Genomic DNA, 24616 nt, shown 5'->3' with positions numbered 1-24616 from the left:
GGGCAGCATAGTATCATGCTTGACAGCTGAGCCCAGAGTCAGATGACCTGACTTCCCCATCGGGCGGGCTCTGCTACTTACTGTATGGCCTTGGGCAAGTTGCTTAAGCTCTCTGTGCCTCCACTCTCAGCATTAGTAAAATTGCATCATAATACTGTTCACCCTATGGGGTTGTTGTGAGGTTTAAATTAATTCATATGTATAAAGTCCTTAGAAGAATGTCTGGGACTTGCTAGTAAGGTCTGAATAAGCGTTAGTTAGCTATTGTCTGTTTACCTATTTCTCACTCGAGGATGAACTCTTTAAGGGTAGAGACTGCCTTTTATTCTCACATCTCCTAAACCTAAAACCTGAAACAGTGCCTTGGGTTATACAATGTAGAAAGTACAGGTCATGTAATGTAGAGTTATTAACCAACTGTACTTTTTCTTGTAATGTCCCTGCAGGCCTCATCTGTGGGGCTTGTCCTTCTCCTGCCCTTGGTTGCAACTTCAGGCCATTCCCACCACTTTTCTGCTCACTCTCAAATAATGAAAAGTCCTCCTCTGTCATCTTTTTTTTTTTTTTGGCCGTGCCACGCAGCATGTAGGATCTTAGTTCCCTGACCAGGGATGGAACCCGTGCCCCCTGCAGTGGAAGCACAGAGTCCTAACCACTGGACTGTCAGGGAATTCCCCCAACTTCTCATTTTTATAACTGAAATGTTCTGTCTCGTGTAATAGTAAAAACTGGCAATTACCTGTAATGATGAAGCTTCTCCCCTCCCCCAGCTGGCTCCTGCTTTGTGCTGACAGCCGCAGTGAGAAGACATGGTGCGCTTGGCTCTGCCCCCTTCCTCTGCCAGCTCCTCCTCCTGCAAACCTTTCACTCACCAGCTGCAGTCTCTGGCCCTTCCAGAACTGGAGTCAGGGCAAGGACAAGAAGAAGTAAGGGGGCAGGAAAAGTCTTTCTTGACTGGCACCAACCGGGTGCTAGTTCTCTCAGGCCTTGGGGGTGTTTAAGATCCATGCTTTGTGGGGTGCTTTCCTAGGCTCTGCTCCAGAGAGACGCCCCATGACTAGGGATCGTTCCGTGCAGCCCCTGTTGCTACAGACCAAGCACTCTCAGACTGGCCACTTTACAAGTCCCTGAACCCTAGCTCCTCCCCAGGTCATTTCCATAGACTATCTGTTAAGGTCTCATTGCCAGTCCAGATGGCTACCTTGTGCAAAGTCCCTTTAAACTGGCATCAGACAGGCTCTCTCCTGCGTGGCTTTCATCTGGTCCACATGAGACATGTATTCCACACCGTCAGCAGTAGATGAAAAACTCGCTACTGGTGCAGCCACCCCTTGCAGGCAGTTCAAGCGTGGGTCACACACCAGTCTCCGTGCTCAATAGACTCCAAGGGTCGAGGTCTCGCAGGGGTCTCCCAGAAGCCCCTCGAATACGGCTTCGTGTCAAGGAGACAAAAAATGCAACAGCACTTTAAATCCTTTCCTAAACGTCTCCAATTTCCAACCTCTGGCCACTTTGACTTCAATCCCTGAAAGTAAGTGAGAGGCAAAGGATCACAAAACTGGCCTGCGTACACCTTCTTTGCAAATTCTGCCTGGTGGGTTTAGCACCTCCCTAGGAATGTGGCAACTATTTGTTGCCATATTTAGTGCATTCAGTTTGCAGCTTTGGGGGCCTCAGCAGGCAAAGACTCCTATTAAAACATTGTGTTATATATAGTAGCTCTTCAATAAACGTTATTGAGTAAATGAATGAAGCAGTGACTGTCTGGTAGGAGAATGATAGGTTCCAGGAGACAGTTTCATCTTTTTACATTAAAATTGCAGAAGTACTTGAAGTATTGGGGTGAGAGGCTGAGGAACCCTCTAAAGTGCAGCGCCTCCCTTTCCGATTCATTGTCAGGGCTTCATCTCACCGGTCACGGGGTCTGAAGGTGGCCGGCCCCATCGCTGTTTGTTTCCTCTGCCACCTCTCATTGCTGAAGCTGTTACCACCGACCCTTTCGAGTTGGTCCCCAACGAGGGTCCTCCTGCCCGGTGCTGTTCGAGCCAAGAGACCAAATTTGGTTCAGAAGCAGAGGAAAGCTTTATTCTTTGATTAGAGAGTGGACAGGTGCGAGATCTGGCTCTAGAGAAGGCGCTCTCCAGGAGAGGACGCGGTGGGGCTGCGTTGCAGGGTTCTGTCCGCAGGGAGGGGGCAGAGTTCTCGCGAGACAGGCACAGGCGTACGGCGCACGCTCCAGATCGAGGTTTGGACCCAGAGACTCTGCACGCAGCCCGTCACCGCCACCGCCTTCAACTGAGGGTCACGCGCTGCGCTTCCGCACGCTCCCCCGAGCTGAGGCGTCAGCGCAGCCGTTTCACGCTAGGAACTCAGGTCTGAAGGGCCGGGAGCGAGGCCTCGGCACGCAGCACCCCGTGAGCAAGTGACCCTAGACTAAGCACAAAGGAAAAGACAAAAAGGTTAGACTTTATCTTATTACCCAGACTAGGCTCTGCTGGTGACAAATCCCTCCTCTCTTTTGTCCTGCTCCTCATCCTTGAGGGGCGCTAGGGGGCGCAGGTCCATCTTTTGTACACCCTCCCCCCCTGGAAGAGGACCAGACTTCTTCCCAGATGCCTTTAGATGTGTTTGATGGTCACCAGGCCTCAACCCTAACTGTTCGTATTGCTGAGCGACCATCGTTTGTCTAACCCTTTGGAGACAAAGGACACCAGATAATTTAAGATACATGGCCCAAATATTAGCAAGAGCAAGTTTTTCCTAAAAATGCACGTATCTAGGTCTTTTGCCTGTAGGCAAACGTGCCCTGATATGGAGGCTCACTGCAGTGGCCTAAGTATCCCTGGTCACATTTTGTTGTTTTTTTGGAAAAAAAGCTTCAGGTCAGAGAGAGGTTCGCATGAGTCAGGGTGGGGGGTCCATGGCCCCAGGTTGTCTCTCCGGAGGTTGGGGTTTAGGGTCCTCTTCACTCAAGGGTGATGTGGCCACAGAGCGATCCCTGCAACGTCAGGGCAGAGTAGGTGGTTAGGGTCACCAAGTGGGGTCCGTTCCCCTTAGGACTGAGCTGGTCTTGCAGGCTGCTGGCTTTCCAGGTTTTTAGGTGTCCCCAGTCTCCTGGCCAGAATGGGTGGAGAGCCAGGTTGGTGGGTGCAGGCAGCACCTGGTTACCATATTCCATGAAAGCTTTCATAGTTTCTCCTCCCTGGAGGGCACACTTGAGTTGTTCCATTTCAAGTTAAGGTGTCCCTTCTCTCGGGCTCGGGTAGTGGCTGTACCATAGATGAGTTCAAATGCACTTAACTTTCACTTATCCCTTGGGGCTAATCACATGCGGAGCAGGGCAATTGGAAGCAACTTAATCCAGTCTTCTTGAGTTTCTGGACATAGCTTGGCTAAGGCCCATTTCAAAGTCTGATTGGATCTTTCTACTGTCCCCAACAATTGAGGTCTCTAGGCTGAGTGCAAGGTCTGCCACAGTGCTCATTATCCCCTTCATCACTTGAGACACAAATGCTGGACCATTATTACTTTGTAGGGACCCTGGAAGCCCAAACCTGGGAATTATTTCTGTTAGTAACGTTTCTATACACCCAGAAAAAGAGTCTACTAGCACCAAGAGATACCAGAAATTGCCAGGTACTCTCGCCATGCCAGTGAAATGAGTCTGCTAATCTTCCCCAGGATATATCCCTCTGGTCTGAATGGGCCTTACCTGGGGGCCTCTCGGGGGTCTGGTGTCGGAGTTGTTCATTGTGCAGATGGGGCATGTCTCAACTCTCCGACTGATTATACTTTTCATGCCAGGAGTTACCATGACCTCAACTAGCCAATTATATGCCTGTAGTGAGTTCCTTGATGAGCCTCCCTGATGGCTTGACAAGCTGCAGTTTGGGTGAAGAAGTATTGCCCGTGTTCATTAACTAGCCACGCATGGCCTCCTAGATCTCTATCGAAGCCCCATTTTCAGGCTCTGTTTAATTCTTCCTTTGTGCAGATTGAGGAATAATTGGATGGATCTGGCCTTTGAGGTATGAGGGGTAGTTGCCAAGTTACTGGTTCTAGGGCTGCCCTTTCAGCAGTTGCATTGGCCTTGTTGTTTCCCTTTATTACCTCTGCATCCTTCTCTTGGTGACCCCTACAATGAATCACTCACCTTTTTTGGAAGCTGTACTGCTTCTAAGAGCTTCAGTATATTTAAGCCATGTTTCACCTGTTTATTCTCCACAGCAGGCATACTTCTTTCCTTCCAAATAGCCCTGTGTGTGAAGGATGGCATATCCTGGGAATCTGTGTAAACATCTGTGTAAAATCTTCCCTGTCTAAGACTCAGGTGAAGACTATCAGCTAGGCCTTTTGGACAGAAGTCCCTGGGGTTAGGCTTCTTGCTTCTATGACTTAGGTCTGGGAGGTCACTGCCTATCCTGCCAGGCTTTTTCCTTCTCTCATAAAATTGCTCCCATCTGTGAATCATTCCTCTTCGGTGTTTGGGAGAGGCTCACTTCCTAGGTCAAGGCGACTGGAATAGATCGTTTCTATGGCTTCTATATAATCATGCTCCAAGGGCCCTATTTCTGTGGGTAGCAGGGTAGCAGGATTTAGCCTGTGACAGTTTTTTTATGGTAACCACTGGGTTGTCTAAAGGCATAGCCTGAACTTGAATTGACTTTCTGGGGGTTAGCCATTCTGTTCCCTTAGAACTTAACTGAAGCCTGAACCCAGTATGGAGTCCGTATAGTGAATGGCTGACCAAATGTTAACTTTTGAGCCCCCTTTAGCAGGGTTGTAGTAACTGCTATTGCTGGTAGACAAGGAGGCCATCCCTTAGCAGTTTGATCTAATTGTTTGGAGAAATAAGCAACCACCTGAGTAAGGGGTCCCATTTTTTTGAGCTAATACCCCAAGGGTGATTCCCTTTCTTTTATGAATGTAAAGGTCAAAGGGTTTAGCTAAATTTTGGAGGGCCAGGAGAGGAGTCTGAAGTAACTGCTTTTTCAGTTCTTGAAAGGCCCCTTCACATTCTGAATTCCATTCAAAAGGATCATTATCTTTTCTTTTCAACTTTTCATACAGAGTCCCAGCTATTAAACCATAGTTAGGGATCCAGATGTGGCAAAACCTGGCCATCCCCAGGAAACCTCTAAGCTGTCTTTTAGTTTTTAGGAGGGGTGAGGCAGCAAATGACTTCTTTCCTTTCCTGGCATATGCTTCTCTTACCTTCTGTGAGAATGAAGCCTAGGTAGGTCACCCTAGTTTGTGGTGTTTGAAGCTCTTTCTTGGATACCTTATAGCCTTTATCTGCTAGGTTGTTCAGGGTGGTTACAGTATTTTTGTCAGAGGCCTCCTTAGTAAGGCTGGCAATCAGAATTTCGTCTACATACTGGAGGAGGGTTCCCTCCTCCAGATGTAGATCTTTTAGGTCTTTAGCTAAAGTTTCCCCAAAGATGGTGGGAGAATTTTTGAACCCTTGAGGCAGGACTGTCCAGCAGTATTGTTGTTTTTGTTGCATGTTTGGGTCCTGCCACGCAAAAGCAAAAATTTCTTGTGGCTCTGTGGTTAATGGAATACAGAAAAAGACATCTTTTAAATCTGATACAGAGCCCCAGGTCCTGGTGGACGGTAGAGTGGCCAGCAGGGTGTAGGATTAGACACTACTGGGTGTATATCTTCAGTGGCTTCATTGACTGCCCTGAGGTCCTGTACCATCTGGTATTTCCCATTGGGTTTCTTTACGGGGGGAATGGAGGTATTACAGGCTGACTGACATGGTCTAATAAGGCCCTGGTCAGTTAGGCCCTGTGACATGGGCAGTTCCCAACAAGACCTCCCAGCAGAGTGGGTACTGTTTTCTATTGGTCCATGTACGTACAGATTTTAGATGGACTATCATGGGACTGGCTCCTACAGCTCATCCCACCCATCCCTGGGCCCAGACCTCGGCATTTATTCCAGGGAGGTCAACTTGCTCTGTCTGGGGAGGTTTGTCCTCAGCCATTAACATTATCATCTTGTGCCCTTTGTCTAAGGGGACACCAGTCTCCAATTTGTCTCCCATTAGGTGTATAGTAGCCCCCAAGATATCTCTTCCTAGCAGAGGTACGGGGCACTCGGGAACATGCAGGAAGGAATGGGTGAGCCTATGTTTGTCCAGTTTACATTCTGATGGTTCTATGAATGCCCGTTCTTGGACCTTCCCTGAGACCCCCATAATTTTACAACTCTTGTGACTGAGTTTACCTGATCTGGTGTTCAGAACTGAGTAAGTGGCATGAGTGTCAACTAAGAATTCAACAGGCTTTCCCCCCATGTCCAATATTAGCTGAGGCTCCTAGGGGTCAATTGGTGTGCCAGCTTAGCAGCTCCCTGGCCCCATCATTCTTCATCTATCTGGCATTCCCTTCCAATGACTCGGGGTCGGTGGTAATATAGATTCAGAGGCATTCCCTGAATGCACTTCTGCATGTGGTCTGCTGAGCTGAAGTGTCAGGCACAGCCATTTCACACTAGGATCTCTGGTCTGAAATGCTGGGTACAAGGCCTCTTCACATGGTATCCTATGAGCAGGTGAAACTAGACTAAGTACAAAGGAAAAGAAAAAGGTTAGACGTTATTACCCAGATTCTACTTTTATTTCTCAGGAATTGTTAATGGACTTTGCCAGTGACACAGCCAGCACTGTAAATAGCTCTGCTTCCACTGTTACTACCATTCTTAGTTTATATGAATCCATTGTTTATGTCTGTTATATATGCCAAGGAGATAATTACCAAAAAAAAAAATCAAGAGGAGAAATATTTGGTAGCCCTTTTCATATATAGTATATCAATATCGTAATAGTGATACTTCTATTGACAGAGTGTTAGGAGCTTGAAAGATCAGTCAGAAATACAAATATAAATAACAAAAGAATAAAGTATAAATAAGCATACAGTATAATAAGGCATTAAGCGTATAATAAGACACAAAGTAAAATAAGCATGAAGTAACAAGCCTAAATCACAAGAATAATTACTTTATTTACATGAGAACATGCCACACAATTTCCTTTTGTAAAAAAGAAAATTTCTTAATTCAATTTGTAAACATGTTATATACATAAATCACATTCTGACAGAATATATCTATTGGGTAAAATAACATGCATCAACAATCTACTTGTCTAGGATGTTCAGGTCATGCATGAGATGTTTCTTATTATTGTCTGCAGTAAGCTTGATTTCCCTAAGTAATTGCTTTAAAACGGAACACGCATGAAATATAAGTTCTCCTATGTTTTTAACAAGGCATGTTATACTAAATCAGTATCTGGGCTTACAGCATCCAGTGGGATAGGGGATGATATACTGGTTCTACTTCCTGCAATTGGGAGGAGGAGCAAAGTGCTGCCATATTTCTGGGACTTCCCTTTTCCCACAGACTCTATGCCTGCCAACTAAGGAGTTATAACTCTAGATATTTCTGATCCTTCTGTCCCTTCAGGAATCCATAAGTTTAAAGGCCAGATCCTGCACAGTCAAGAGTACAAGATCCCAACAGGCTTTCAGGACAAACGCGTCTTAGTGATCGGTCTTGGGAACACTGGAGGGGACATTGCGGTGGAGCTCAGTCGAACCGCAGCTCAGGTATACCATCTCTGAATCTGCACTCCCACCCCCAGCATCATTTCTGGTGTCTGGAGAGTGGTATTCAAGATTATAAAACACACCGGCCAATCGCTAAATTATGTGGACACTGGGTGAGTGAAAAAAAAATCTTGAAAATCCTTAAAGCCTCTCATAACGCACGCTTTACAGAACTGAACCATCTCCAAGAAGGGTCTAAGAAAATTGTGTGGATGCCAGATCACTAAGTATTTTTCAGACGTACTCCTCGAACAAGATCAAATGAGCAAATTGTTCTACCCATGCCAACTGTCTTTCTTTCACACTCTCTCTCTGTAATTCTGGAAAAACCCCCATGTAAAAAGAGAAAGGGGAGGTTGTTTTCTCAACATCTCCAAGTTTTCAAAAGGAGTCAGATTTGTACTTCATTTTGAGGTAAAAGCACCCGTTACTTTGCCCAAGAAGTATGCATAATGATTTTAGAAATTCCAAGCATAGATTCACAAATTAGAAATCTATTCCACTTTATCATAAATTATAGGACAATGATTAGATTTAGAAATAATAGATTTTTATTTAATTTAGTTAAAATTGCTTTCTCAAAACCTCACTTTAAATCCTATATTACTTACATGTAAAAAATTGCCAGCTCAATAGCACATGTCTACTAGTACTATAATTCTTTACTTTAAACATGATGAACATACTTAACCGATACATAGATCAGGTCCAAGTGATTTATGAAAATAATGACAGCAGTGGGAACAGCTAGTCATTTGTAGATCTAGGTACAACTTCACCAGTCCTCTGTTGTTATAAGGCCAGAATGTTATAAATCGTTTGAAACATAGTGAAGAAAAATACCACAAAAATGATGCACATGCATTTATCCTTCTTGCCTTACTTTTTAGGTTCTTCTCAGTACTAGAACTGGTACCTGGGTCATCAGCCGCTCTTCAGATGGGGGCTACCCATTTAATATGATGGGTACAAGACGACGCCGTAATTTTACTGCACAAGTTCTGCCTTCATGTGTACTAAAGTGGAGTCAAGAGAGGGGCTTGAATAAAAGATTTGATCATACTAATTATGGACTAAATATTACTAAGGGGTACTTATATTTTTATTTAATGGTAAAGTTATTTAATCAATATTTCTCATTCTATTTTATTCAGAACTCAAAATGTTCAATAATTGTGACATTGCCTTTGTTTATCCTGTTCTAAGCTTATTCTTTTAAGACAATGTCTATCAGTACCACAGAAGTTCTTGAAATAGGAGTACTCTCTGTCTGGTAGCAAAATAGTAATTGATGAGGCTAGAAGAAAATGAAGGATGGAAGCTTTATTTCCAGTTTGAAAATTAGGAAATTTAAACTGGCCTTGAGGGTTCACAGGATGGCTGCCATCCACAAATAGAATATTTGCAGCACCAGTGAGTGCAGATGGGCCAGCTCTCACTAACCTTTAATAAATGTCTACTCTGGCTGAATGATTAGAGGTATGAACTGCCAATAGGAATTCCTAGAGTTATATATTTTAATACACATCTATATAGAGCTACACATTGGCAAGGAAAAGGAAAACTTTGAAATGCATGTAAAGTCATTAAATGTGATTTTTATTATATGCATGACCCAAACATTTTTTCTTTGGTAAGATGGCTTTCAACTTACGAAGAAAATTAATAACTACGAATGATTCAATACGTAAATTTTATAGACATTATGTCTGCTGCAATTAGGTAGAATGATGTTCACCATGAAAATATTTATTATGAAACTCTATCAATAGATTCAATTTTTCTAATCCAAAAATTTTTTTGTAATTTCCTCTTTGCCAAATGCCAATCCTTTCAGGCCTGGGTGATGTGGACCCAAAACTGATTATCAAATGGATTGTTATGCACTTGATCCTGACATTGCTCCAGAAATTAGACCCAAGAGATAGAGAATTTTAAATCCCACAGGAAAGAGTAGGTTTAGTCATTTTCTACATGCCTTCTACTGGGAGCAGGAAAACAAAAGATGTTATAGAAACAGTAAGTCAGATAGACAACTTTGAATTAGACATTGGTCAATTTACTCCCTTGACGTGGCAGATATTTTGAACTGACTAAATAAATCATTTGCTGAGTGTCTTATAAATATAACCACAGTGAATAATTTTCTCCTCTGTGTCAAAGGAAAAAACCAAAAATAATTGTGAATGATGAGCTGCCAACCTGTATCCTCTGTGGGACAGTCACTATGAAAACCAGCGTGAAGGAGTTTACAGAAACCTCTGCTCTCTTTGAAGACGGGACAGTGGAAGAAAACATCGATGTTGTGATCTTCACTACAGGATACACCTTTTCTTTTCCCTTTCTGGAAGAACCTCTCAAAAGCCTTTGCACAAAGAAGATATTCCTGTATAAGCTGGTCTTTCCCTCAAACCTAGAGAGGACAACACTGGCTATGATTGGCTTCATCAGCCTTACAGGATCCATCTTAGCAGGCACAGAGCTCCAAGCACGATGGGCCACAAGAGTATTCAAAGGTACCTGGACTCTATTTAAAGCCCTATGTGAACAACTGAGTCTTGAAACCAGTCCCCTGAGATTTAGCTAAAATCAAACAAACGTGAGCTAAAGTAACATAAAACATCCAAAAAAATTTTAGTGAAGAATTAATTTTATATATGTGTCATATTATGGTGGGTGTGCTTATGTCATTAATGTGACTGAGTGGAAAAAGAGGCTTTGACTCTGTGGATAGAATAAATTTGGACAACAAAATAAAATCACATTTCTCAGAGTAACTGAAAATATTAGAAGTTTCAGGATCCTGTTTTATCCTAGTCAAAGCAAGTCTAGTTTAGTCCATTTACTCCTAAGTCTTTCCATTTATGACTATCAGCAGAGTTTTATATTGCTTCCTAAGAAAGACATTGAAATAATATACACTGTGAATAAAGTTGGGGTCTAAGGAGATAGTGACTTTTAAGCAATGCCCATAAAAACACTGTAGACACTGGACACAGATTGCTATCAGTTATCACTGTAAGAGCAGAGGTGATAGAGTCAGGGCTACTGGGGTCCAATCCCAACTCATTAGCTTTGCAACGACCTCTTTAAATCTCAGTTCCTTTGTCTGTAAAATGAGGATAATAAAACCTGTTTCACAAAGGTTTTGTAAAATGAATAACATCTACAAAGCAATTAGCACAGTTCTTGGCACAGAGTAAATGCTCATTAACTTATAGCTGTTGTTCTTACTATTGCTATTATTATCATACCTCTGTAAAGTAGGGCAAGTTTTAGATTCATAAGCATTTTAAATAATTCCATTTGTAATTGTATTATTGCATTTGTAAAAATATAAACAGCAATCACAGTTGAGCCAACCAGCTGTCCTTTAGCAGAATTTTACCCTTAATGAATAAAAACAATCACCAATAATTTATAAATAGCATATAACACAATATTAAGTAGTATTGATTTCTGTCACACTGTAAAAATGTATTAGATATCAACCATACTTTAAAATGTTCTCCTACATTGACAAACATGATATTTTAATTGGGAGGGTGAGGAATGGAGGGGAGGAGAAGGTGATTAGGAAATCTCATTTATTTGTATTACAGAAAAAATTCCATGGCATTTGTGATTAAATTATCACATATGTTTACTTAAGGCTAATTAAAGTGCTTTCACAGCATTTTCTAATTATATTAAAACAACAGCAAAGATCAATAAAACTAAAAGCTGGTTCTTTGAGAAGATAAACAAAATTGATAAACTATTAGTCAGGCTCATCAGGAAAAAGAGGGAGAGGACTCAAATCAATAAAATTAGAAATGAAAAAGGAAAAGTTACAACGGACACCGCAAAAATACAAAGCATCATAAGAGATTACTGCAAGCAACACTATACCAATAAAATGGACAACCTGGAAGAAATGGACAAATTCTTAGAAAGGTATAACCTTCCAAGACTGAACCAGGAAGAAATAGAAAATATGAACAGACCAATCACAAGTAATGAAATTGAAACTGTGATTAAAAATCTTCCAACAAACAAAAGTCCAGGACCAGATGGCTTCACAGGTGAATTCTATCAAACATTTAGAGAAGAGTTAACACCCATCCTTCTCAAACTCTTCCCAAAAATTGCAGAGGAAGGAACACTCCCAAACTCATTCTATGAGGCCACCATCACCCTGATACCAAAACCAGACAAAGATACTACAAAAAAGGAAAATTAGAGACCAATATCACTGATGAATATAGATGCAAAAATCCTCAACAAAATACTAGCAAACAGAATCCAACAACACATGAAAAGGATCATACACCATGATCAAGTGGGATTAATCCCAGGGATGCAAGGATTCTTCAATATATGCCAATCAATCAATGTGATACACCATGTGAACAAATTGAAGAATAAAAACAACACAATCATCTCAATAGATGCAGAAAAAGCTTTTGACAAAATTCAACACCCATTTATGATAAAAACTCTCCAGAAAGTGGGCATAGAGGGAACCTACCTCAACATAATAAAGGCCATGTATGACAAACCCACAGCAAACATCATTCTCAATGGTGAAAAACTGAAAACATTTCCTCTAAGATCAGGAACAAGACAAGTATGTCCACTCTCACCACTCTTATTCAACATAGTTTTGGAAGTCCTAGCCATGGCAATCAGAGAAGAAAAAGAAATAGAAGGAATAAAAATTGGAAAAGAAGAAGTAAAACTGTCACTGTTTGCAGATGACATGATACTATACATAGAGAATCCTAAAGATGCCACCAGAAAACTACTAGAGCTAATCAATGAATTTGGTAAAGTTGCAGGGTACAAAATTAATGCACAGAAATCTCTTGCATTCCTATACAGTAACAACGAAATAACAGAAAGAGAAATTAAGGAAACAATCCCATTCACCATTGCAACAAAAAGAATGAACTACCTAGGAATAAACCTACCTAAGGACATAAAAGCCCTGTACTCAGAAAACTATAAGACACTGATTAAAGAAATCAAAGACGACACAAACAGATGGAGAGATATACCACGTTCTTGGATTGGAATAATCAATATTTTGAAAATGACTATACTACTCAATGCAATCTACAGATTCAATGCAATTCCTATCAAATTACCAGTGGCATTTTTTACAGAACTAGAACAAAAAATCTTAAAATTTGTATGGTGACACAAAAGACCCCGAATAGCCCAAGCAGTCTTGACGGAAATAAACAGAGCTGGAGGAATCAGACTCCCTGACTTCAGACTATACTACAAAGCTACAGTAATCAAGACAATATGGTACTGGCACAAAAAGAGAAATGTAGATCAATGGAACAGGATAGAAAGCCCAGAGATAAAGCCATGCACCTATGGTCAACTAATCTATGACAAAGGAGGCAAGGATATACAATGGAGAAAAGACAGTCTCTTCAATAAATGGTGCTGGGAAAACTGGACAGCTACATGGAAAAGAATGAAATTAGAACATTCCCTAACACCATACACAAATATAAACTCAAAATGGATTCGAGACCTAAATGTAAGACCAGATACTATAAAACTCTTAGAGGAAAACATAGGAAGAACACTCTTTGACATAAATCACAGCAAGATCCTTTTTGATCCACCTCCTAGAGTAATGGAAATAGAAACAAAAATAAACAAATGGGACCTAATGAAACTTAAAACCTTTCGCACAGCAAAGGAAACTACAAACAAGACAAAAAGACAACCCTCAGAATGGGAGAAAATATCTGCAAACGAATCAACAGACAAAGGATTAATCTCCAAGATATATAAACAGCTCATGCAGCTCAATATTAAAAAAACAAACAACCCAATCAAAAAACGGGCAGAAGACCTAAATAGACATGTCTCCAAAGAAGACATACAGATGGCCAAGAGGTACGTGAAAAGCTGCTCAACATCACTAATTATTAGAGAAATGCAAATCAAAACAACAATGAGGTGTCACCTCACACCAGTTAGAATGGGCATCATTAGAAAATCTACAAACAACAAATGCTAGAGAGGGTGTGGAGAAAAGGGAACCCTCTTGCTGTTGGTGGGAATGCAAATTGATACAGCCACTATGGAGAACAGTATGGAGGTTCCTTAAAAAACTAAAAATAGAATTACCATATGACCCAGCAATCCCACTACTGGGCATATACCCAGAGAAAACCATAATTCAAAAAGACACATGCACCCCAATGTTCATTGCAGCACTATTTACAATGGCCAGGTCATGGAAGCAACCTAAATGCCCGGCGACAGAAGAATGGATAAAGAAGTTGTGGTACATATATACAATGGAATATTACTCAGCCTTAAAAAAGAACGAAATTGGGTCATTTGTAGATAAGTGGATGAATCTAGAGACTGTCATACGGAGTGAAGTAAGTCAGAAAGAGAAAAACAAATATCGTATATTAACGCATATATGTGAAACCTAGAAAAATGGTACTGATGAACCAGTTTGCAAGGCAGAAATTGAGACACAGATGTAGAGAACAAACTTATGGACACCAAGGGGAGAAAGTGGGGGCAGGGGGGAGGATGAATTGGGAGACTGGGATTGACATATATACATTAATATGTATGAAATAGATAACTAATTTTTAAAAAAAGAAAAAAAAGCCACAATGAAATATCACCTCATACCTATAAGAATGGCTATTATCAAAAAAACAAAAGATCACATGTGTTGACAAGAATGTGGAAAAATTCGAACCCTTCTGCACTATTTGTGGGAATGCAATAGTGCAGCCACTATGGAAAATAGTGTGGAGGTGGCTAAGAAATTAAAATTAGAAATACCATATGACCCAGCAATCTCACTCCTGGGTATATATCCAAAAGAATTGAACTCAGCATCACAAGGAGATATCTGCACTGCCACATTCATGGAAGCATTGTTCCCAATAGTCAAGATATGGAACCAACTTAACTGTCCATCAGTGAATAAATGGGTAAAGAATATACAGACAATGAAATATTACTCAACCTTAAAAAAAAAAAAAAGAAATCCTCCCATCTGTGACAACATAGATGAATCTGGAGAACATTATGCTAAATGAAATAAGCAGTCACAGAAGGACAAATGCTGCATGATCCCACTTATATGAGGAATCTGAAATAGTCAAACTCATAGAAGCAGAGAGTAGAATGGTGGTTAGCAGGGACTGTGGGAAGGGGAATGGGGAGTTGTTGTTCGATGAGTATTAAGTTTCAGTTATGCTAGATGAATATGCTCTGCAGATCTGCTGTACAGCACAGTGACTCTACTTAACAATACTGTATTACACACCAGAAATTTTGTTAAGAGGGCAGATCTCATGTTCAATAAAAAAAGAAGACAATCCCAAAACAAAAACAAAAACACAGAAGACTCTTAAGTACCTGGATTTTTTAAGTATTTTATAATGAGCTCAAAAATGCTTATCAGAATGACAGAGCTGAGAAAACAAAACTTGATTAGATCACACCATAGAAGTGATTGCAAGCCTCTCCAGAGAGCCTCCAAGAGGCAGTCTGGGAACCACCAAGTGAAGTCTTTCCAGCTTTATACAGGATAAAATGATCCCAGTGGCAGGTATACTACAGAGCTAAGTCAGACCTTTCTCATGTAGATTAGTAACCCCACACCCTGGGGTCAGCAACTTGGCAACTGACAGGGGCAGGACTGGCCAGAAGAGAGAGACTGTCCGTGTCTAGGTGGATTATTGAGAAGAAGCACATCCTCACAACAGCTCAAGCCGACAGAGCCTTTGTGAGACTGAGAGACTGCCAGGCCCCTTCCATGCCTGAGCCTCCCCACGTAACAAAATGAAGACATACCAAAGCAGGGTTATAAAAACAGGGTCATTTTAAGTATTTACAGTTCACCAGCTAATAGTTTTAATGCACACACACAAATATAATGTGGAGGTATATATACAATATAAATAATATTATATGTCAATATATGTAAAGTGCAAGCAGATGAAGACGGTCAGGTTCTGATGACCAGTGCAGTGCAGGCTCGGCCACGGGGCATCTGTCCTCACAATTCCAGCAGTACAGTACCCTGCTTCAGTGAATTCAGAGGGGGGATTTACCTCCAAAAAATTACCCTCTGCACTCTAATTCCATTCTAAGCTTTGATGATCCCATGTTTTGAGGTTGGAGCAGTCGGGGGCCAGAAATGAGGGGGAGGAGAACGCAAAGGAAGAGGCACATGTGACTTTAGTGTTGTTTCTGACTTTTCTTACAGGTCTCTGTAAGATACCTCCATCTCAAAAATTGATGGCTGAGGCTACGAAAAAGGAGCAGCTCATAGAAAGGTATGAAATATAGCCTGCTACCAATATATTCCATGACAAAAAAAAAAAGATTTTCAATATAAAAGCCATTCCTAGAGAAGCAATGTGGCAGGATGGAAATAACTGCATTATGAGTCAGAAGAATACGTTTTCAGTCCTAACTCTTCCACCAACTAGATTTGTGGCCTTAGATGTGTCCGGTGGAGGCACCAGGTCACTCCACTAAGCCTGGCCCAGAACAGATGGCAATCCTTTGTTCACTTGCCCCCAAAGCCCTGTTCTCTTTGGTCTCCTCCTACTTCTCAGGCTGCTCTTTCTATGCATTGACAGGTGTCTCCCCTTCCTCACTCCTGAAACATGGTGAACCCCAACCTTCATCCTCAGACGTCTTCTCACTTCTATTAACACTCACTCCTGGGTGGCCTCACCAGGCCTGTGGCTTTAAATGCCATCATACACTCATGGCTCCCAAACTTGGATCTCTAGCCCAAATCTCTCCTCGGAGCTCCAACTCTTAATCCAACTCCCTCTAGATAGCTCCACTTAGATATGTAGTAGGTATTTGAAATTTAATATGTCTAAAAACTAACCCTCAACCTCCACCTGAACATGGGCTGCTCTGAGACTTTCCCCTTCTCAGTCAATGGCTACTTATTCCAGTTGAACAGTCAAAAACTTTGGAGTGATCTTTTTTTCCTCTTTTTCTCTCACATCCTCAGCAAATACTGTCAACTCTTACCTTCAAATAAATTCAGAATCCAGACCCTTCTCATGACCCTGGCTGCTACTATCCCAGAACAGGCCACTATCATCTTTCACCAGGACACTTGCTGTCACCTCTTATCTGGTCTCTGTACCTCCCGTCTGCTATTCTACAGTCTAACCTTGACGCTGCACAAGAGTGACCAATGCTCACGTTGCTCTTCTGTTGAAAACCCTCTGACTGCTTCCCATTTCACTCCCAGAAACGTCCCTGCAGCTCTGCACCCCTATAGGCAACCAGCTGCCTCTATGCCCTCATTGCCTCCTGTTCTCCCATCTCACCCATACTGCTCCAGTCACTCCAGACAGCTCCCTGCTCTTCAAATATGCCAAGCATAGCCCCCTCAGAACCTTTGCACTTACTGTTCCCTCTGCCTGGAATGTTCTGCCCCCACCCCATACCTGTAGGCTCACTCTGCTCAAATATCACCTCAGAAGAGAGAAGCCTTCTCTGAGAACACTGTATAAAATGGCAAACCACTCAGTCTCATCATTACCTCTTCCCCTTTACCCTCCTTTATATTTCTTCATAATTCCTATTACCACTTGATATATTCTATATCTATTTGGCTGGAGTTTTTTTTTTTACAGCCTGCTGATTTTCCCTGTTAGAATGTAAGTTCCTTGATAGCAAGGACTTTGTTTTACTCACTGTTGAACTCCCAGCACCTAGGATGGTGCCTGTCATGTGATACACACTTAAGATTGATTGATTAATTGAAGGAAAGAATGAATAAGTTAAAGAATGACATTGGCACATCATGAAGGTTTACTAACAACAGAAATGTGGGAATAGAGCCTTCATATACACTATACAGTTGACCCTTGAACAACACAGGTTTGAACTGCGTGGGTCCACTTACGCGTAGATTTTTTTCAATATATTGGAAATATTGGGGGAGGTTTGTGACAATTTGAAAAAACTCGCAGATGAATCACAAAGCCTAGAAATACTGAAAAAATTAAGAAAAAGGTATGTCATGAATGCGTAAAATATATGTAGATACTAGTCTATTTTATTATTTACTACCATCAAATATACAAAAATCTATTTTAAAATTTATCAAAACTTGCACACATAAACACAGACCATACATGGCACCATTCGCAATCAAGAGAAATGTAAATAAATGTAAAGATGCAGTATTAAATCATAACAGCAGAAACTTAATTGTAGTATATACTGTACTACTGCAATAACTTTGTAGCCACCTCCTGTTGCTATTGTGATGAGCTCAGGTGTTTCAACTATCTGCTTAATATGTCATGTGATGCTAATCATCTCTGCAAGAGCAGTTCATCCCTCCAGTAAATTTTGTGTCTCAGTAAAAAGTGATCTCTTGCAGTTCTCACATATTTTCCATCGTGTTTAGTAAACCTGAATAACACACAGGACCCATACAAAAGTGTCACCAGTGATGCTGGAAATGCTCCCAAGGAGGAGAAAAAAGTCATGGCATTACAAGAAAAAGTTGATATGTACAATAGATTGAGGTCTGCTAGCTGCAGTTGCCTGTCTTTTCAAGATAAGTGAATCCAGCATGAGGACTGTTATTTAAAAAAAGAAAATTTGTGAAGCCATCGCTGTAGCTATGCCAGCAGGCATGAAAATCTTGCACTTTTTGTGAAATACCTTTTTATCTTGTATTGAAAATGCAGCTTTTATGTGTGTGCAGAATTGCTATAAGAAAGGCATAGTTATAGACTAACATGACTTGAGAAAAAGTGAAGTCATTACACGACAACTTAAAGCAAAAGAAAAGTGAGGAAGATTGTAATGCCAGAGAAGGATGGTTTGATAATTTTAGAAAGAGATTTGTCTTTTAAAATGTCAAGATAGGGACTTCTCTGGTGGCGCAGTGGTTAAGAATCCGCCTGCCAACACAGGGGACACGGGTTCAAGCCCTGGTCCGGGAAGATCCCACATGCCGTGGAGCGACTAAGCCTGCGCGCCACAACTACTGAGCCTGTGCTCTAGAGCCCGCGAGCCACAACTACTGAGCCCGCGTGCCACAACTACTGAAGCCTGCGCACCTAGGGCCTGTGCTCTGCAACAAGAGAAGCCACCGCAATGAGAAGCCCGCACAGCACAACGAAGAGTAGCCCCCGCTCACCATTAACTAGAGAAAGCCTGTGCGCAGCAACGAAGACCCAATGGAGCCAAAAATAAATAAATTAATTAATTAAAAAAAAAATGTCAAGATAATGGGAGGAGCAGCTTCTGCTGACCAAGAGGCAGCAGACAAAGTTCCAAGACACGATTAAGACAATCATTGAAGAGAAAGGATACCTGCTTGAACAGGTGTTTAATGCAAACAAAAGTGCCCTATTCTAGAGGGGAAAAAAAGGCCACAAAGGACATTTATTAGTAAAGAAGAGAATTGAGCACCAGAATTTAAGGCAGGAAGGCATAGGCTAACTCTACTGTTGTGTGTAAATGCAGTCAGGTTTATGATTAGGACTGCCCTTATCTATAAAGCTGCTAACCCCAAGCCTTGAAGGGAAAAGATGAATACCAGCTGCCAGTCTTTTGGTTGTACAACAAGAAGGCCTGGACAATAAGAACCCTTTTTCTGGATTGGTTCCTTCCATGCCTTGTCCCTAAAATCAGGAAGTTTCTTGCCAGTAAGGGACTGTTTTTAAAGTTCTTTTGATATTGGATAATGCCCCTGGCCACCCAGAACCCATGATTTCAACACAAAGCGCTGAAGTGCTCTATGGAAGGAATTGTCAGTGCTATGGAAGAAAATAGAACATCAGGAAAGTCTGGAAGGATTACACCATTGAAGATGCCATTGTTGTTATAGGAAAAGCCGTGAAAGCCATCAAGCCTGAAACAATAAATTCCTGCTGGAGAAGACTGTGTCCAGATGTTGTGCGTGACTTCACAGGATTTACGACAGAGCCAGTCAAGGAAATCATGAAAGAGATTGTGGATGTGGCAAAAAAAATAAAAATAAAAAGTAGGGGGTGAAGGGTTTCAAGAGAAAGATCTTGGAGAAATTCAAGAGCTAATAGAGGGAGGGCTTCCCTGGTGGCGCAGTGGTTAAGAATCCGCCAGCCAATGCAGGGGACATGGGTTCGAGCCCTGGTCCAGGAAGATCCCACATGCTGCAGAGCAACTAAACCCGTCTGCCAGATCTACTGAGCCTCCGCTCTACAGCTCACGAGCCACAACTACTGAGCCCACGTGCCACAACTCCTGAAGCCCACGTGCCACAACTACTGAAGCCCGCATACCTAGAACCCGTGCTCCACAACAAGAGAAGCCACTGTAATGAGAAGCCTACGTACCGCAATGAAGAGTAGCCCCCGCTCGCCGCAACTAGAGGAAGACTCAACACAGCCAAAAAAAAAAAAGAGCTTAACAGAGGGAATCCCTGGCCGTCCAGTGGTTAGGACTCTGTGCTTTCACTGCAGGGGGCAAGGGTTCGATCCCTGGTCTGGGAACTAAGACCCCGCATGTCACCCACAGCACGGCCAAACACACACACACACACACACACACACAAAAGAGCTAATAGACACCACACCAGAGGAATTAACAGAAGACAACTTGATGGAGATGAGTGCTTCTGAACCTGTGCAAGATGATGAGGAAGAAGACATAGAAGAAGCAGTGCCAGAAAACAAAGTGACATTAGACAATCTGGCAGAAGGGTTCCAATTATTTAAGACTGATTTTGACTTATTTTATAACATGGACCCTTCTATGATACAGGCACTGAAACTAAAGCAAATGATGGAAGAAGAATTGGTACTGTATAGAAACATTTTTAGAGAAATGAAAAAGCAAAAACGTCAGACAGAAATTACAATGTATTTCCATAAAGTCACACTACATGTACCTGCCTCTTCAGCCTCCCCTTCATCTCCTCCACCTCTTCTGCCTCTGCCACCCCCGAGACAGCAAGACCAAGCTTCCTCTTCCTCCGCTTCCTCAGCCCACTCAATGTGAAGATGACGAGGATGAAGACCTTTATGATGATCCACTTCCCCTTAATGAATAGTAAATTATCATCATGACCTACCATCAATAGATTTATCTGTTGTGTGTGTGTGTGTGTCTTCGTGTGAAAATCTAAAAACTGCATGGCAAGAACTGTATGAGAAGTTTTTGTGTCATCATCATCATCATTGCTTAAGTACTTGTCATGTAGAACATCGTGTGTAACACTTGTACTGAAGTGGATAGCCCATCCTTACATAGGTATAAAGTGAGTGATATTTACAGTAATATAAAATTAATAATGTGTTAGTTTTCTTACTATTTGCTAACTTTGCTTTCAAAGAATTACATTACTGTACAGTATGCCTCTTTCTCTCATATTTGGAGAAACTGTCTATCAGCCTGTCATCACAGGTAAGTGGGTTTTTTTATGTAACAATGTTTCCAATACTGTAGTATGAATATGACTGTAATGTTGTATACCATAAAAATTTTATAATGATTCATTCATTAGTATATAGGCTAGGTTCCATGAAATAATCATATTGCTGCTTCTTTTTCATTATCAATGTATGATTCATTATACTTGTAAATAAATATGAATTTCTTTTTCACATTATCTTTTCATTTTTGATGTCTAGTGTTAGGGATACAAATAACATCTACAATATTTTGTATCATAGAAGACAATATTGATGTAGTTACCAATAGACAGTTCATCTTACAAACAGATGACATAAACTTATGGTATTGATGAGTATAGTACAGTACTGTAAATATATTTTCTCTTCCTTATGATTTTCTTAATAACATTTTCTTTTCTCTAGCTTACTCACTCTATTATAAGAATACAGTGTAGAATCATACAACATACAAAATATGTGTTAATCTACTATTTATGCTGTCAGTATGGCCTCCAGTTAACTACTAATAATTTATTAGTAGTTAAGTTTGAGGGGAATCAAAAGTTTCATGTGGATTTTCAACTACATGGTGGGTTGGTGCCCCTAACTCCCTCGTTGTTCAAGGGTCAACTGTACTTATATCTGTATCATGTTCAGTACTGCTACACCAATTACAGTCCCCTCAACTCACAATTAACATCAATAAAAATAATTTAGGTAGCTATATATGTGATGCTTTCTGATCATGTTTATTTATTCAACAACTATGATATTTGAACTGATCTGATTTTACCCTCCTATCAAATTCAAGAACCTAAAACATTATTTAAATCTCCTCTTCCAATTGCCTCCTTCTACCATCTCCTTTAACAAAACTAATTATGCTCACAAATACCCTATGCAAATAAACTCCTCTTATTTTTTTCTCTTCAACATAGAAAAACATTCCTGACATGGTTTGACTCCAATAGAAAGAAACAAAATGGTGGGAGGTGGGGTAACTCATAACTTGAAAATCAAAAGTGATCCATCTTCTTCCCTATCAGGGGTTTGATGAAAGATACCAGTGGAGACAAACTTGACTACATTTCCTACATGGATGACCTCGCTGCCTGCATAGGCACGAAGCCCAATGTCCCACTTCTGTTCCTCAAGGATCCCAGACTAGCTTGGGAAGTTTTCTTTGGACCATGTACTCCTTACCAGTATCGCCTAATGGGCCCTGGAAAATGGGATGGAGCCAGAAATGCCATCCTGACCCAGTGGGACAGGACACTGAAACCCTTAAAAACTCGAATAGTTCCCGATTCCTCCAAGCCTGCCTCCATGTCACATTATTTGAAAGCTTGGGGGGCACCTATCCTGCTCGCCTCCCTTCTACTGATCTGTAAATCTTCACTTTTTTTTGAAATTGGTGCCAGAAAAACTATGGGACAGAATTTCTCCTTACTTAATAAGTATTTGGCGAGGATAAATCTGCTTGGTTATGAGGGTTGTACCAAGTCATATTAATTCTATTCCCAAATATCTTGTGTTTTTCACTTCTCCTCTCCATCATAACTGTTATCATCCAAGGTTAGGTCTAATCATCTCTTATCTGAATTATTGTACTATCTTTCTCTCTAGTCTCAGTATCCCCCTTTTTTGCCTCCTTTACCTAAGCAATTATTCTAAAATAAAAAATATTGTCATTGTTTCCATCAAGATCCTGGCAGGAATAAGATAGAACTCAAATTAGGTAATTTAATATAAAGATTATGTCAAGTGGTTTGGGCAGAGTGTAGGGAAATCATAAGTAGAATGAAATTCTCCCAGACTAGTAACAGTGAGGTGCTTCTACCATCCGTAGGCCTAATGAGGCAAGGCGAGAAAACAATTATGAATGAGAGGGAGGGAGAGAGAGAGAGAGAGATTATGTAGAGAGGGCCACCTCTCAAGAACTATGACCTCCAGCTGACCAATGAAGGCAGTCCATGGTGACCCCAAAAGTACTAGGGAAATTAATTGCCGAATCTTAGGCTCTTCCCTCCCGCTGATCATCTGCCCATACTCCCCAGTGGCCTAACCCAACCAAAATTTAGAGGGCAAGGTTACTGACTATTGTGGATTTAATTGCACCCCCCCCAACCAAAAGATATATTCAAGTCGTAACCCCTGGTATCTGTGAATGTGACCTTACTTGGAAGTAGGATCTTTGCAAATGTATATAAGTTAAGATGAGATCATACTGAAGTAGGGTGAGCTAGATCCAATATAAAAAGAGGATCCTTATAAAAAGAGGATAAGACACACAGAGACACAGTCACAGTGGAGAATGCCATGTGAAGACAGGCAGAGATTGGAGTGCTGTATCTACAAACTAAGGATCGCCAAGCAAGCAAACACTGTAAGGTAAGAGAGAGGCACAGATCAGATTCTCCCTCAAAAGCTCCAGAGGGAGCAACCCTGCCAACAATTCCAGACTCCTAGCCTCCAGAACTGTGAAAGAATAAGCCACCCACTCTGTGGTACTTTGCTATAGCAATCCTAGGTTACCAATACACCAACTGATGTTTTCCGTGGAGGTGAGCCTCCTAAGCCACAGAGCAAAGCAAAGATGATGGGGAGTGTGTAGGAAAAGGCAACCAGAAAGGATCCAGAGCAGACATGTTGCTTTCCAATGTAAAAGTCCTTCAAAGTTTGTCCCTTGATTAGAGATAATAAATTCCTTAGCCTGGAAGAGGAGACTCTTCATGACCTGAGTCCCTTTGCCCAGGTCACCAGAATCCTGTCCTACAGCTACCCCTCCACTTCAAACCCTGCCATCTAGTACTACCAGACTATGGACTCTGCTGTACCTCCTCACTTTGGCACAAGCTGTTGCCTCTTCCAGCCCCTCGAATCCATACCTGACTGTCTTTCTAGAGAGACCTTGATCATCTCCCTCTGTGAAGCCTTCCCTGAATCCCCAAAGCAGAGTTGACTGCCCCTTCGTAATGATTGTGCCTCATGTACTACTCTGTCATTGTTCTGTTCTTACTATAGTATAATTTTCTTTTTGTGTCTGTCTCCTAATGAATGGTGAGTTCTTGAGAGGAACCATGTCCTGTTCAGCTAAAACACGGCCTGATAAAAAGACTGCAAAATAAATATGTGATGACTGAACGGTGACCTCACTGGCTGACATTCCTTGTCTCTCCTCCTCTACCCACATTCTTTTCTTCTGCCAACTTGATAAATTACCTCAGATTACCTCAGCTCTGCAAATGAACAAGGACAGTCCACCAACACCTATTTTACAGACAGTCTATGTGGCAATCAGAATAAATAAAACTAATCCATAACTGGGAGCCAGTGTACTGGTTGAAAGTGCTAACTCTAGAATTCAACCTGGATTATAATCCCAGCTCTGCCATTAGCTGTAAGGCCGTGGCCGAGTTACTTAGCCTCTCTGAGCCTCAAGTGTCCTCAGCTGGAAAATGAGGAGAAAAGAATAGTATCACCCACCTCAAAAGTAAACATTAAGTGAGACAATATAGGGTGTTACTTATACAGTAAATTACCTATTAACAGCTGAGGAGTCTGAGGACATTTTTAATTCTC

At 41.4% G+C, this 24616-nt stretch overlaps 1 protein-coding gene and 2 long non-coding RNA genes across 3 annotated transcripts in view; 1 reads left to right on the top strand and 2 right to left on the bottom strand.

The window, feature by feature from the left end:
• FMO4 (flavin containing dimethylaniline monoxygenase 4) overlaps nucleotides 1-24184 on the top strand; it is a 33850-nt gene extending 9666 nt beyond the window's left edge. The window contains 6 exon segments of the mRNA XM_082389165.1: nucleotides 7477-7619; nucleotides 8510-8709; nucleotides 9783-10135; nucleotides 15871-15940; nucleotides 22081-22435; nucleotides 22437-24184. Of these exon segments, the coding sequence (XP_082245291.1) occupies nucleotides 7477-7619; nucleotides 8510-8709; nucleotides 9783-10135; nucleotides 15871-15940; nucleotides 22081-22435; nucleotides 22437-22508 (1193 nt within the window). The 3' untranslated portion in view covers nucleotides 22509-24184.
• Nucleotides 1-24616, bottom strand: part of LOC309636332 — a 179226-nt gene that overhangs the window by 71051 nt on the left and 83559 nt on the right. The window lies entirely within an intron of this gene.
• LOC309604770 lies at nucleotides 938-7469 on the bottom strand. The gene is made up of 2 exons (XR_014231037.1): nucleotides 4154-7469; nucleotides 938-2433 (listed from the first exon to the last, which is right to left on the bottom strand). It is a non-coding gene; the product is annotated as an uncharacterized lncRNA (long non-coding RNA).

Source organism: Balaenoptera borealis (assembly GCF_965194805.1).
Source record: "Balaenoptera borealis genome assembly, chromosome: 1".
In the NCBI taxonomy this organism is placed as follows: domain Eukaryota; kingdom Metazoa; phylum Chordata; class Mammalia; order Artiodactyla; family Balaenopteridae; genus Balaenoptera; species Balaenoptera borealis.
Note: the sequence above shows the minus strand (reverse complement) of the source record. Positions and strands in the feature narration are given on the sequence as shown.